Raw genomic sequence first — 15133 nt, forward strand, 5'->3', positions numbered from 1 at the left:
CACTCAGTGTTTCTTTAATGAAAGCAGAAGGAAACGAGACTCAGACATGATCGGTAGCGAGGTATAATTGAGCCGGTGTTCATCCTTTGTTGTTGAACACCGGGGGTTAGCCTGATTCAGCACAATTATGCAGACAACACCTGCAACAATTACTGCCACCAATGGAGAGTCAGAGTATTTACACAAATTCATGCTTTGCACGTTTACATTGTTGGTTCCCTTCTTTTCCTTGTTTTTAGCCACATTACAGCAGTATAGCTCTAAAGAGATAGCAGCTACGGTGGGATGACTTTTCCGTGAAATTTGTACAGACATTACGGACAAAATCTAAATGTATAGCATGAAGGGTATCGTTCAAAAAGTTTTGATATCAGTGCCGATAGCTTGACTTTCATACCAGTTCCTGACTTTTACTCTTTTCGATTACTAATTTAATTAAATCCATTTTAAGAAAAAGAACATTACGTGTCACATTCAAGTACAGATCTTTGGTTTTCATGCAGTTTAGAGGGGGAAAGTGTAAGTCTGGTTGTTTTCTGTAGCTACAATTAACAGATGTCCCCCTAAACACCTCACATGCAGACTATTGGTAGATCATACAATTTACCGATGTCCCCTAAATGATTTGATCTACGTGGGCCCAAGTAAAGGCCATTTATGGTCAATTCAGTCGCGCATTAACACTGATGAGATATACTCCTCTGTAAATGTAGCAAAAGTTATGCTTTTTAAAATTAAAATGTGAATTCAGTTATCAAAATTTGGGTTAGGTTATTCTTGAAGTTCAGTAGCCAGCTCAAACTGCCGGTGACATTTTAACATTACAAGGGCCCAAAACAGGAAACACTTCTTATTCAGAAGAATAGATCCATTAAATAGGTATTTCGTGTTTCTAAATTACAGTTTCAGGAACAAATGAGGCTCATTAGTAAGGCAGGCTGGAGGTTATTCTAATTTTCTTTTTATCAATTTGTCATGCTGTCATTAATCATTAAAACATTTTTTTATTAAAGGGCCACATGAAGCTCTGCTCAATTTGTGTATATCAAAATAACCAATTTTTAACTGCCAGCTGTTATAGAGCACTTTATGGAAAATTATGAAAATGAGGAAATTAATACAGTTTGACCACCTTGAAATGATTCGAATGTTTGAATAATGAATCCTAGAAGACGCCTTGTTTCTCTGTCAAGTGTGGGCAGGTGTGATGAGTTTGCATTTTATGAGAATTGTCTCGCAAATTTCCATTCATTATCAAATGTGTTTTTCTCATTTAAAAAGGAACAAGGATATTAAAGAAACAGGAGGGATGAGAGGGCGTCTGGACTTGATGGAAGGCTATGAATTATTCATTCTCACTGAAAGGACTGCTTTATATGATTTTAAGCTCAATTATGCACATCTATCCGCTGCCTCTGTGATTTAGAGGTCCAGTAAGTTTCTGTTGATGAAGGTTGTTTATTCACAGAAGCTGCATAATGAAGGTTTACACTTGTCAGAAAATTACTTCTGTCCGGTTTCTCTGTGGCTTCCTTATCACTGTCACTTCCTGTCAACAAGAGGCTGAATATTTTCTGTAAACATTTTTACTTCTGTTTACTGAAATATAATGAAGAGTAATGAACATTAACCTTATCTTCTGTTTATGCGAGTTGTCAAAGTTATTTTGGAAAATGAGAAACCCTCTGTGGGAGATCTGTCTCCTCTTTATCAATGATACTTATCTATTATTGCTGCTGGTACGAAAATTATTAATTTTAAACTTTATCCAGTGATATTGTGTAATTTCCGCAGCAAATATAATTTTGTAACTCCATGTTGCTAATTAATATAACAGAAGTCATTCAAGCACATCTGCTAAAAGTGTATTAAATTTGATGAAATCTCTGCGGGTGTGTCTCCCTGTATATTCTGCAAAAGTATGTATTCATTGAAATGTAATGCCAATTGAATGAATTTTTTTAAATCCACACGATGAGGAAACATTTTAACAAACATATCTTCCAACACAACAAATTTCAAAACACTTTTTACCGATATCTAATCACAGCAATTTAAACATAATGAACAGTTTTTATGGTTATAGCAACTGAGTTTTACTTTTACTAAACAAAATACAGGCAGAAATTAACTGCATGTACCCCTTTAAATGTACCTGGCAAAATAAATTAGTCCTACATAAAGGTAAATAGAAAGGATTGACAAAAGAGTGTTTTGTGTTTTAAAAAACTATTTAGAATAAATGGAAGAGAAATTGGGGAAGTCAGCAGCAAAACCATCAAAATACAGGCATGCTTGTTTATCAGTCAAATAACGAGGGAAAGAAGACTTTAGAATGAAAGGTTGAATTAATGGTTAGGTACACCCCTGATTTCTGCCAATCAACCAGTTTTTTGAAAAAGGTGACCGTCAGCTGTGCAGCGGCTTGGCAGCGGCTTGGCAGCGCAGTATGTGACAAAGAGACAGATTGATAGTCAATCACACCTGCAGGAACATGCGAGTTAAAAGCTAAAGCCGGTCCCTGTTTTTGAGTCATTATCGTGTTTTTGATCCCTGAAGTAGCTAAAACATCACTCCACTTTTGGAGGCCATTGTTTTGTTATGAGCTGATGGCTGTTATTACACTCTCAGTGGAAAAGAGCAGATTAGAGTTCCACTTCACTGAACAAAGTACAGTCCCTCTCCGCTATTTTGTCAGCGTTAGCCTCGCAATTCTCAGTCTTGTCCTGGTTTTGATCGTTTGGGATACGTGTTTACATGGATTATGCAGTTATTCATATCCCAGTATACATGGTCATGTGTGAACAGTTGTGCGTCTGATTTCTCACCATCTCAGCCACTGTGATCCTAACCAGGAGAGAATATTCCCAAACCTGGATCGGGTGTTTACATGTCACAGTATCCTGGTTTTATATTTATATTTATATTATCAAATTTCTCAAAACCAGAATGAGACCCTATCAAGGTCTCCGAAACCAGAATAAGATGTTTACATGTGCAACACAAGCAGATCAGCTCAAGCTTTCTACTCCACGGGGATTAATACAAACATCTGGGTAGCAAAAGCTGTTTTGTTTTTGAGATCCAAATTACAAATACTCAAAGCAATCTAGTCACTTTATGTAATAAAAAGTATATTGACTATAAACGGGTGATCAGTGTGACGAACCTCGAGGACAACGCATGAATTAAAACTGAAACCTCATTATTAAAAAAAAACAAAAAACCATTCGGTTCATTTAGATGAGATGAGGCCTTTCACCGGCATATAATGCACATGGCTACGCCTCAGACACATACAGCACACAGGAGAAGCCCGAGCTATCATCCGCAAGCGGGCTCGTAGGGGTCACAATAACGGGATGTTGGAAATTACCTGAAGCTCCAGCACACCACTCAGAGTGCACTGCAGAGTGACAGCTTTTACTGCGTCGTACAGCGTCTCATCGGTCCCCGTGCAAATAAAGTCTGAAATAACAAAACACACCGAGCTGTCAGTGTTAAAGGTAATCAGAATTTAATGAACTAACTGTCAGGTCTAGTTGTTAAGAGGATTTGGGATTATTGCGGAGAGTGCGAGAACAAAACAGACGTAAATTACCTCGATGGTGGACTGACGGCCGGGGTTTAATAAAGTGAAGGCCGGAGGGTGTAATGTCTTCATTGTCGCTTTGTGTATTCAACTTAATTCAATAAGATCACAGCAGGGATGTGCATCTTTACGTGGAACAGTGTAGCGACGATACAATCCTAGTTGTGCTTTGGAGCTGAAGTTAAAGAGCAGTTGGACGTTTTGGGGGAAACGTGTTTGTTCACTTTGTGAAAGGAAAGTTAGGCGGGGATGTTTCATGACTCTCATTGTCCGTCTGTTGCAGGCAGCAACAGATCTAGCGCAACTCTTCAGAGCTGAGAAACAGCCCAACAAATTTGATGCTCGTTACCTTTTAGCATTTTTGAAATGAAAAAGCGTAATGTTCCTTAATTGTTATTTTTATGCTAAGCTAAGCCAAGCTAAAACTTTAGGCCTGGTTTTCTGAAGTCTAGGGTTGACGTAAATTATTTAATGACCATTAATTAATTCTTTTTGGGCAATTATTGATCTTTTCTGTCATAACAAGTGGAGTTGTTGGCCTGAGCCTGTGCTTCGCTCCGCGTCTGCGGAGCTTCATGGGAACTGCAGGGGTGGCGACTCCCTGTGCGAAACACGTAGAGGACAAACAGAGGTCAGAGAACACGACCTTCAGTGAACCTCACTGTAGAATACAGACGCTTCCAGCCGCGCTAGTTGCTGGATAAACTGTAGACGTATGTCTGGCGGGTGCGCTGCACATCTGTATGACGTCATTACTTCAGTAAGTCAGATTATTGCCATTATCACAATGTGATTTGTTTCTGTCTTATTGAAAAATACACCGGTTTTATTGTAAGCAATGTGATATGGCACATCCCTACTCGATAGCTTCATTATATGAGCTGATTATCTCTTTCCTCTATGATGCCACTCTGAGGAGCTCTGTAATAGCTCGCAGGTAAACGGGCCTCGTTGGGGAACACAACCGTAGGAACCCTTCTTATATGGAACATTACAGAAGACAAAAACAGCTCCAGTAAATGCCAGACTTCTCTTATAAAATGTTACAACGTGGTCTTAAACTGGTGTGGCTGAACTTTTCCCATCATTATCACTACATGTTAAACATTTCCAATAAACACTGCATGCCATCTTGGGCATGTGGGTTATGAGATACCACGTAAATCATTTCAGATTTGTTTTTGACGGGATATAGCGTCACCCTTGCCTCATTGGGAGGACATCCAATATTTCTTTACTGACAAGAGCTCTAAACAGTCGAGCAGCTTCAGTCGTCTGCGTTCTGTCCTCTCCTCTCGCTGCTCATGGATCCAAACGATTTCGTCTTGTTTTCTATAAACACTCCATAATCCTCCATTCTCTTTGAACTTCCTCTCCTCTTTGCTCAGTTTCCCACCATATTGATTGAAGGGACATTTGAAATACTATGAAAGAGACCGTCTTTAAAAATGCTTTGATTAATGACAAACCTACAAAGGAGCCGGTTTACTTAACCGTAATCTTCTTTGAGTTTTTGTTTTTTTTTAACAGTCAATTTGGTGGAAGTTAGGCTATTTGGGGTTTTCAATTTGGGGACTTTTATATGCCGTCTTTTATGTAACGCTCCAAAAATGTCAATATGTCTATGCCCTAGTGGTTACTTTTGTTCCATCATATGAACACAAGATATTTAATAAAAAATACAAGCACTTAATACATTTTTTTTCTGTAAGAAACTATTTACAGAATTTGTGATGATTTCCATTTCATCAAACATTCAGCGCACAATCCTCTGAACGGTCTGAGGGATTCTTGGGGTTTTACTCTTGTGCGCAGCTCCTTAACTTGAGCCACTCGAACCGATTCAACAAGAAGTCTGTTATCTTAAAATAGGCTGGTAGATGATGCAGGCCACCTAAACCTTTTTACAAAACATTCCAGGGTACACTGTCCACATTTAGGACGTCACAAGAAGCGATACTTTGGTGCAGCTGTGGTAACAGGTTGTTTGTGTTTGAGGCCATGATCGTGGAAAAGTTGCAGATGACCAAAAGTTTCAAACAAACGGAGGACACAATTCAAATCTATCTAAGCACCTCACAAACAGGCATGCAGAGCTGTACAAGGAAATCAAGCTGAGCGTTTTAGATGTTAAATTTAAGTTAAGAACATGTCACAACGTTCGAAGCCTGAATGTTGCCTTTACTGTTCGTAAACTGTGACAGCTGTTTATGCAACGTTAGCTTGCTCAGGTTTGTTTGATATTAGGAGCAGCTACCGTACCGGCATTACCGTTCAGTTCTTTGTTTGTGCCTGGGTGTGGTGCATTTCTATGTAAAAGTTAGGTGCCACTGCTCAACTTAAGGTTGACACTCGAAGGAGTCTTATTTAATCAACCTGTTTGTCCAAATGCTGCCATAAGTTCACAGACTTGTATTACATGGTATTGTTTGTTTTAAATGCTTGAAGGCTACATGCCACTCTTTTTATAAAGCTATTTTTTTATTTCCATTATTTTTTCCTATTTCAGGCAGCTGGACTTTGCAGTACTGTAGAATTCTCCGCCAATAAATACAATTATTTTTTCTTTGACTTAACTATTACTTGAAGGCTCCTTCATACTTCTGTGCCTGGAATGTTCTTTCAAACTAAAGAGTTCACGTTGAAACTCACTCATTTCATTGGTTACGTTTTTTTGCCGTGATACTAAAACTGGTATGGAGAGTCATTTCAGGTGATATTGGTAACAACTACGAAAACAACCTCAGCCCAGATCATACAGTACCTACTGCTGGTATTGCAACCAGCTTTGAGTTGCAAGGAAACTGTCAACTGCTTATTCTGATTCTGCAAATGGTATTTAAAAGACCTTTACGCATGTCCTGGTGGTGCCGTCTTCTTTGTTATTTTTAAGATCCATTTATGTTGCTGCTGTTTGGATGATTTGCATATTGTACAGCCAGTAGTCCTTCACAGATGCAAAAAGGCAACTTTTACAATGTTTCAAAAGGCCATTTCATTTAAGTGTACATTTTGCTGGAGTTGGTGTGTACAGTATCTTGTGGAATCAGAGAGGCACAGAGCTCTGAAATGAGCCCGAAGGTTTTACATTGAATTTGAAATGTCAAGCTTGAATTACTGAATGAGCCTACCAGATCCAAAAGGTCAGGGGATCCGGGGTCCTGACTGGTGATGCTGGAAAGTCACAAAGCTGAGTAAAAACGTACGAGCAGCCTGATCATGTTTTCTGCTCTGAAATTGACAGAAACAACTACAAACAGACCCACAATGCCCTGCTGCCATGGTGGAGCGGGGGGCCGGGGGGGACCCTTTCACATGTCCGTACCCAGGGGCCCATTATCTTATAATGAATCCACACTCTCCGTGCAGGTACACTAAAATGAAGACAGCCACCAACATCTACATCTTCAACCTCGCTCTGGCCGACGCCTTGGTCACCAGCACGCTACCGTTCCAGAGCGTCAACTACCTGATGGGGACCTGGCCGTTCGGGGACATGCTCTGCAAGATGGTGATGTCCATCGACTACTACAACATGTTCACCTCCATCTTCACACTCACCACCATGAGCATTGACCGCTACGTGGCCGTGTGCCACCCCGTCAAGGCGCTGGACTTCAGGACCCCACGCAACGCCAAGATTGTCAACGTCTGCAACTGGATTCTCTCCTCGGCCATCGGGTTGCCCGTCATGTTCATGGCTTCTACCACTCGTAAGCACGAGCGCGCAGACGCGCACCATTAATCCTACGCTTCTGAGTAAAACTGTTGAATAATAATTTTACAAGGAATAGAACTTACACAAAATATCTCTAACCATTTAGGATGTTAAGTACAATTAGATACACTAGCTATCCTTTCAGAAAACTACAATGAACAGATCACATTAGCTCTTCTTGAAATATGTTAAAGGCAAGTAACATTTTTCTGGTAAATTCTGCGCATTTCATTCATCATCTTTCTTTTTAAAGAAACGAATAGAGAAAACTAAAACAATACAAAGTAGTATTAATGCAGCCATGCATAGGAAATTGTCGCAAAAAGGTTTCTTTTCGTCTCTGTCCTTGTAGAGTTCACCGAAAGTGCAGAAAGCACAAAACAGTAAGAAACAGTCCAGTTCAGTCTTTTCATTCCAGCTTTAAAGAGCAATTTGGCATCTAGCACAACTATTTCATGCTAAATGCTTTGAGTAATAGAACTGTCCTGCCTGCAAGGACTGGCCTCTCTGACAAGATGTCTCCGTGTAACTGCAGTGGTAATGAAGAGAGAATTGCCACTGAAATTACGGAGATGCGATTCCATGCTGGTGAAAAGAAAGTAATATGAGATGTGTGAAGCCGTAAGCAAGACAAGTTGCTTTAAGATATTTTTATTTCGGCTCCACACGAACATCATTTTCAGTGAAGAGTTCAGTTCATCGCAGCACATTTATTAAAAAACTGTTTTTGTGAGGCTGCAGAAGCAACACATTGACCTGTGTTGACCTCAACTGTGTTGCTTGATGATTAATGGATGTAATAATTCTGTTTCTATTAAAAAGTTAACTTTGACAAGTTGCAGCGCTTAAATACTAATATTACACTTACTAATCAGTTCACCGTTTGGCTGAAAACAGATTAAACATTTCAGAGATGTTTTTATGATTGCTGTGATCAAAAATGCTTGATTTTGCAGTGGCTTTTCTGCCAGTTATTAGTGAGGTTGTTTTTTTTTTTTGTTTTTTTTTTAACTCCCAGATAAACAGTAATACATATTCACTTCCTCTCAGCATGCTGCACCTCAAAGAAAAATGTTACTTCAACTTAGAGAACCATTGGCTCAAAGTTAACATATAATACATAGGCTACGTCCGCAGTTAAAATAAGGGCATTAAATGCTTGAGTAAATAGAAAAATCACAGAAATATTGCAAAATTGAAAGTTCCTGCAAGTATGCAGAGACTGTTTGAATTTGATATAAATATTGTGATCGTAGGATGGCAATTTCCTGGAGGGACTGTTGTAGGTTATCAAGTGAAAAGGAAATGAATAAAAAAAAGCTTGTGAGCATGTATGTAATAAATGTGTGTACATATATATATATATATATATATATATATACTTATATATATATATATGCACGTCTGTCTCCTCACTCTGCACAGCCTCCAGCATTGTTGACTGCAAGCTGATTTTCCCTCACCCCTCCTGGTACTGGGACACCCTGCTGAAGATCTGCGTGTTCATCTTTGCCTTCATCATGCCCGTCCTCATCATCACTGTCTGCTACGGCCTCATGATCCTGCGGCTCAAGAGCGTGCGCATGTTATCGGGCTCCCAGGTAAAGAAAAAATTGTGTTCCTTCACAAATGTGAGTCGCAGTTAGTGCGTGTATTCAGGTATTTTGCTACATGTTGTGCCAAAGGGATCAGTTTGTGGAATTTTAAAAGCTTTGGTCTACCAACTACATGACCTTTGCTATTTACCCAACAGCTAATTGATTTTATCATTCAAACTAATGAAGCAAAATCCAAGAATGCCCAGAGCATGCTTTTAAATACGGTGTGCTCATTTCCCTCAAGACCGAGCAATTAGCGAAAAATCAACTAAAGCCTGCGGTTGTGGCTGAGTTTTGATTAACCTGAGCACTCACAGGCCTGAACCCTGGCAGCATAGAAATTCTGCAGTTGTTTTAAATGGCATTGGCCCATCATGAATTTAACAAATATTGCCTGGCACTGAGCTTCACCACTCAAACTGTTTTTAAAATAACATGAAGCAGCAATAGAACATTTCTAGAATGTTTTTTTGTCATCTCCAGGGGCAAATACGGTTGAACCACTATGTGCTGCTCACTATTTTCACCATAATAGTCGAACAAACAAACTGCTTTCAAGCTTTTAGTCTTTTTGAAATAAAAAAAAAAGATCTCTCAGTTCTGTCCAATTACCCTCTGATACGCTCACATCCTCCCTCATACATCCTCTTATTTCTCTGTCCATATCTTCCCCCTCCACCTTCTCTTTCTTCTTTTATCGTCCACTCTCCTTCTTCCGTTGTTATTATCTCCCCTACTCCGCCTTCTCCCATTTTTCCCATCTTGTGTTGCCTCTTATCTCCAATACTTAACTACCGACCTCTTTTACACACATACACACACACACACACACACACACACACACACACACACACACACACACACAGGAGAAGGACAGGAACCTGCGTCGGATCACCCGCATGGTCCTGGTGGTGGTTGCCGTCTTCATCGTCTGCTGGACCCCGATCCACATCTTTGTCATCATCACAGCTCTTATCAACATCCCCAGCTCCACGCTGCAAACTATCACCTGGCATTTCTGCATCGCACTGGGCTACACAAACAGGTACGCACCCCGCAGGAACAAAGAAACTTTCAAACATTTGAAAATATTAATGTTAATAATTCAAATCTTTTTTTAAAGTAATAATATGAGAGTTTGCTTGAGTTTTCTAACTGATTTGATTTTTTTTCCGTGTTATTATTTAGGAGAGAAAGGCCTGATTAGGCTTACGTAACTTCATATTCTTAGTGATTTAGTTATAAGAAAAGGTGAATTTGACTTTTTAAAATTTGATGAAAGACATTTTTTTTTTTTACAATGAATTAGGTGGTCTGTAGTTTTACTCTCTACATTATACTGAATATAAAAGTGAAAATGATGTTGGCGAGTTGATTCTTGGCTTTTCCAGTGTTAAACGTGGACCTTGATTCTGCTCCTTGTAGTAGTCTGAACCCGGTTCTTTACGGGTACCTGGATGAGAACTTCAAGCGTTGTTTCCGTGAATTCTGCACCCCGAGTCCTTCGGTGTTGGAGATGCAGAACTCATCCAGGACCGGAGCCACCAGCCGCAAGCAGCCGCAGCGCGAACACATCAGTGCAAACACCGGGGAAAGGTCCAATCAACAGGTAGTAGTACCAGTACGTCTATCTGTTTAAAGGGACCGTCGGGCATTTTAGGAGTCATTCACTCTCTTTCAGCAGTTAAATGAGAAGATCATTACCTGAATAGTGAATTTGAAGTAATAATTTGCAGCTGGTTAGCTTAGCATAAGTTGCCAGGTAACCAGCAGACTGCATGGACTGCCCCCAGTCTCGAAAAAGTGTGCCACTTAAAACTCCCATAAAACCACAAAATATATAGATACTTTTTTTTTTTTTTTTGCTTTGCACAGGACTAAACTCCTCGCTTCTCCCTGTTCCCGGGTAAATGCTAAGCTAAGCTCACTAGCTGCTAGTTGTAGTGTCATATTTACTTTACAGACCTGCGTGTCTGTGTGATATCGATCTTCTCATCTAACTCTGAGCAAGAAAGCAAGTAAGCGTATTTCCCCAAATATTCAACTTTGAATTTATTACATTTGTGGGTATGGTTGCGGGGCGCTGGGCAAACGTTCATGCTGGCTTACAATGAAGTCTACAACACGACAGAAACATACTGCCCCTCCTCTCTCTGCAGGTATGACTAGCCTTGGAGGGGTCGTCGGTGGACTCTCGCTGTTGTGGTGGCGTTGCCAACGACGACCTCAACTCGGAGGTCACGCAAATCACCACCGGGCTCTGATCACACACGCGCACGCGCACGCACACGCACACACACACACACACACACACACACACACACACGCACAAAACAAAAATCCGGGACACGACTGATACTCCAGAGCACAAACCGTTGTAACGATGTATTGAAAGCTTAATTGAAGTGCTGCGAGTCGGGCCGTTAACCTGCCAGCCGGGGGAAGTAAGAGCACGGCGCCCCCTGAAACAGATACGGAGCGGGGAGGCATTCGACCAAACAGAAAAACTAGCACCATTACAACACCGTGGCCTCCTGGCTGAAGAAGTTGTTGCACTAAATCGTACCTAAAATGTTTAATCGAGTTTTAATAGTATTATTATGATAATCATTATTACACCACAGACTGAATTTGCGCAGTAATCCGACAGATCTACAAAATCCACTTTTACAAGCCACTGACATATGGTTTATTTCTGATTAGTGCAGAGCTGCCTCGTTGGTCCAACCCTCCGCTTATCACTAATTAGTGAAGTTGTAAAACAGATCAAATAATTGTATTTGCAGAGCTCATACGGGTCAGTGATTTTCCTCTGGGTGTCCTTTAATTGAATTATTGTCACGTGTGAGGACAGCGCGAAGTGAGATGTGGATTTACGGGGGTCACTGCGTGATAAAGGCTCTTGCTCAAAGACTCTGCGGCTCTCCCACCACATGAAAACATCACTGGACAGGAGGCGTTACTCAAAGTCATCTTCTGCACCAACTGTGCTCGTCATCCTGTTTCTTGTGAATCCAGCAGGGACCACGCTGGCTCTCTGGCCACGTCAGGATTGTGGACTGCGTCGTTGTACAACTACACTCCCTCTCTTCTCCACGTGCAAGTCCGTTCCTTTTCCTCAGTAAATATTTAATCGTCGAGCAGACACATAGCAGAGCATCTCTCTACAAAATCTATCAAACTTCTGAATGTGCAGAAGGGAAAACCATCTGTGTTTATCACAGTGGATCCTTGCGCTTAACTGAGGAGGCTCTAAACCAGCAAAGAAGATGCGTCAGCCTGTTTGCACAGTGCACAGAGCGAGCTGCAGCCGTAGTGCAAACACGTGAATTGACCGGTGTATGATTAACCACCGACCCGACAGCCATTACAACAGGAATGGGTTTAAAAGCAGTCAATTCTCCTCTGAAGACAAGTGAGCCAAGCAGGATTGTACATCTGTTGTAACCTTTTGAAATGCTTGTGCTTACGTGTTGTGCAGTATGCTACACTTGCCAGATGCCTTTTTTGAGTAGCGATATTCTGTGTACCAGTATTTTTTTCTAAAGATCTGTAAAGCTGAACATGATTGTATTAATCTTCAATGTAAAATACTGTAAGTATTCCGTTGTTGTTGTTGTTTTTTTTTTTTTTTATAAATGTGAACTAAAAGAAAAAGTCGGTGTTCCTAAATTTACATTTTGTCATATTGAATCTGCCTTGCTGTATTAAGAGCCGCGTATGAATCAGAAAACAATGTGTGTAAAACTTGAAAATATACAGAGTTTAACTGTCATTTGTTTTGTTTTGCGACGGAAAACTGATCTGTGATTGGTACATTTTCTGGTATCACTGCTTTGTTTGGACAAAGTGGGACTGTGAGAAACGGTTTTTCGATCCATCTGCATGTCTGTATGGCACATGGTGGATTGATTTTGAAGAAGTTGAAGTTGAAGTTCAGTCAATTTTGAAGGAATATAGAAGATTCATGTTCTTTTCAGTCTTTCAGGCTGCAGGCTTCAAAATAAATAGCTTCAAAAATAGCAGCAGAGTTTGCCGTGTGGGGGCCATGAGCTGTCACATGTTGTATTTCATGCACGTGTTTTTCCGTGCGACAAAACGTCGAGGAGCCAAATGTCACGTTTCACGCTATAGAATGTATTTCAGGCGGATAATTTGGACTGGGAAGAAAATGTTGTCGTCGTAAACAACGTCAGCTCACAACAAGAAGGTGTTTCAATCTGAGAAATGATGGTACAGAGCACTGGGAACTCTGTAATGCTCATAGCTGTGAGTATGAATGTGTTGTCTGTCCACGTTAGTCGTGTCATACATTGGTGAACTCCTCAGGGTGTATCCTAACTGTTAGACTCTTCACATTGTATATCAACATTTTCATTGTTCACAAAAGTGAGTCCCCGACCCAGTCGGACCTTCTCTTAATAGTCCTCTATGTGCTGAGCCTGTGTTAGTCTGTATTTTAAGAACATGGAGAGACGTATCTCGAGCCTTTGCAAAAGGCCCGGTCCGCCTACCGAGCTTGCTACAGTAGCAGCAGTAGTATTTTCGATTGATTATGGGGAACTTTAAACTGTAGCAACTCCGGCCAACCCAGGATAGCATTACATCTGTTAGTTCTAATCTTAAAAGCCTTTTTCTCTTTTAACGTTGAAATCGGGATCAAATTGTTTGGACCAACAAAAAAGTCCACAAAGTTAAACAGGTAAACAGGGTTATGTTAGAAATAAATTACAGTCTGACCGTAGCTTGCAAAAAAATACGACGACCTACGTAGTCTAAATGATAAAATGCATTTTTCTCCATATTTCCCATGGATAATTAGCTGGTAAGAATGTGCACTAAAGTTCTCTCTTCAAAAAACGATGACAACATTTGTTTACATTAGAATATCTTAGTTTGCTAGCCAGCTGCAGCTGATAAAGTCTGCCAGACACAGCCGTGACTTTGGTCTAAAAAAACAGGGTCGCTACGAATGACTGTTTGAACGACAGCTGAGCCGTAAATCTGCCACCTTTACCACTGAAAACTGCAACAACAGAGAGATTGACAGGCATAGCAACAGTAACTAACGGGACGGAGCATAGCAGATCATTATTATAACAATATTTTAATGGTATTAGTTTATAATGAGATGATTAAAGTGAATATACATACATACATTCTGTTGCATAAAAGGGGCATTTGGCATCCAATGTGCAACATGTACAGAATATACTACTTAAAATTAATTTAATACGGTTCATAATCTGTACAGGCTATGCCATTTAACTCTGTCTTTTCTATCATCTGCTTTACATGACATATGACTCAATTATGACTTATTATACCATGTACTGTAGTCTTGAAATGTCATTTCTTATAATCTAATGTGTAAACAATAATTTATGATTTATGGCCGACACTCTGTAACACTGAACATATAATAGTACAACTAACCAGTGCATCGTCTATGGAATAAAATGCAATTCTGAATCTCACTGAATGCCTTTTTTCTTGCATCTGAATAAAGTGTCATTTGCATTGTGGTCTGTTCTTTTGTCAAATACATGCACGTTTTTCATTCTCAGTCTAAAACACAATAAAGGTTTTCTTTTCTGTAAAAACACAAATGAGGAGGATAAATAAGAAATGATTAAAAAAAAAAAAAAAATGAATTAACTCATATTGAGCAAGCCACAGTGTGAGGTTGCAGCATTTTCCCCCATCAATCATGTTTATTATTTATTCCCGAATGATGAAAACTTACAGTTTTGCTGTGACATTTGGTGAGCTCCATTATTCAGCTACAAAATTATGCATCAGCTCAGTGACTGCATGCGAGTTTGGCTCTGGATCGAGTTATCTCAGCGGAAATGACTTTAAATCCAACCGTCTTCATTAGGCCACAATGAGCAAGCATGCCCAATATCAGGACCCGGGAACTGGTTTAGAGGTGGTCTGTGAGGAAATTTGAACCCAACCTCACCTGCATATTTAAGCAGTGACTAAACAAGCCTTTGTTGATTTTTTTTTTTTTTTTTCAGCTCCAGTAATTGAGGTTTGTTTGCTTGTGAGATAGATAGATAGATAGATAGATAGATAGATAGATAGATAGATAGATAGATAGATAGATAGATAGATAGATAGATAGATAGATAGATAGATAGATAGATAGATAGATAGATAGATAGATGGGTGGGTGGGTGGGTGGGTGGGTGGATGGATGGATGGATGGATGGATGGATT

General features: G+C 40.0%; 1 protein-coding gene across 1 annotated transcript in view; it reads left to right on the forward strand.

Moving 5' to 3' along the window:
• oprm1 (opioid receptor, mu 1) overlaps window positions 1-14433 on the forward strand; it is a 28798-nt gene extending 14365 nt beyond the window's left edge. Inside the window, exons 2-6 of the mRNA XM_069144429.1 lie at window positions 6962-7305; window positions 8736-8911; window positions 9775-9953; window positions 10334-10517; window positions 11068-14433. Coding sequence (XP_069000530.1) covers window positions 6962-7305; window positions 8736-8911; window positions 9775-9953; window positions 10334-10517; window positions 11068-11073 — 889 coding nt within the window. The 3' untranslated portion in view covers window positions 11074-14433. The remainder of the gene's footprint in view (window positions 1-6961; window positions 7306-8735; window positions 8912-9774; window positions 9954-10333; window positions 10518-11067) is intronic.
• The last annotated feature ends 700 nt before the right edge of the window (window positions 14434-15133 follow it).

This window comes from Embiotoca jacksoni, unplaced genomic scaffold (assembly GCF_022577435.1).
Source record: "Embiotoca jacksoni isolate LCO1_2020_lvr unplaced genomic scaffold, fEmbJac1.0.p SCAF_12, whole genome shotgun sequence".
In the NCBI taxonomy this organism is placed as follows: domain Eukaryota; kingdom Metazoa; phylum Chordata; class Actinopteri; family Embiotocidae; genus Embiotoca; species Embiotoca jacksoni.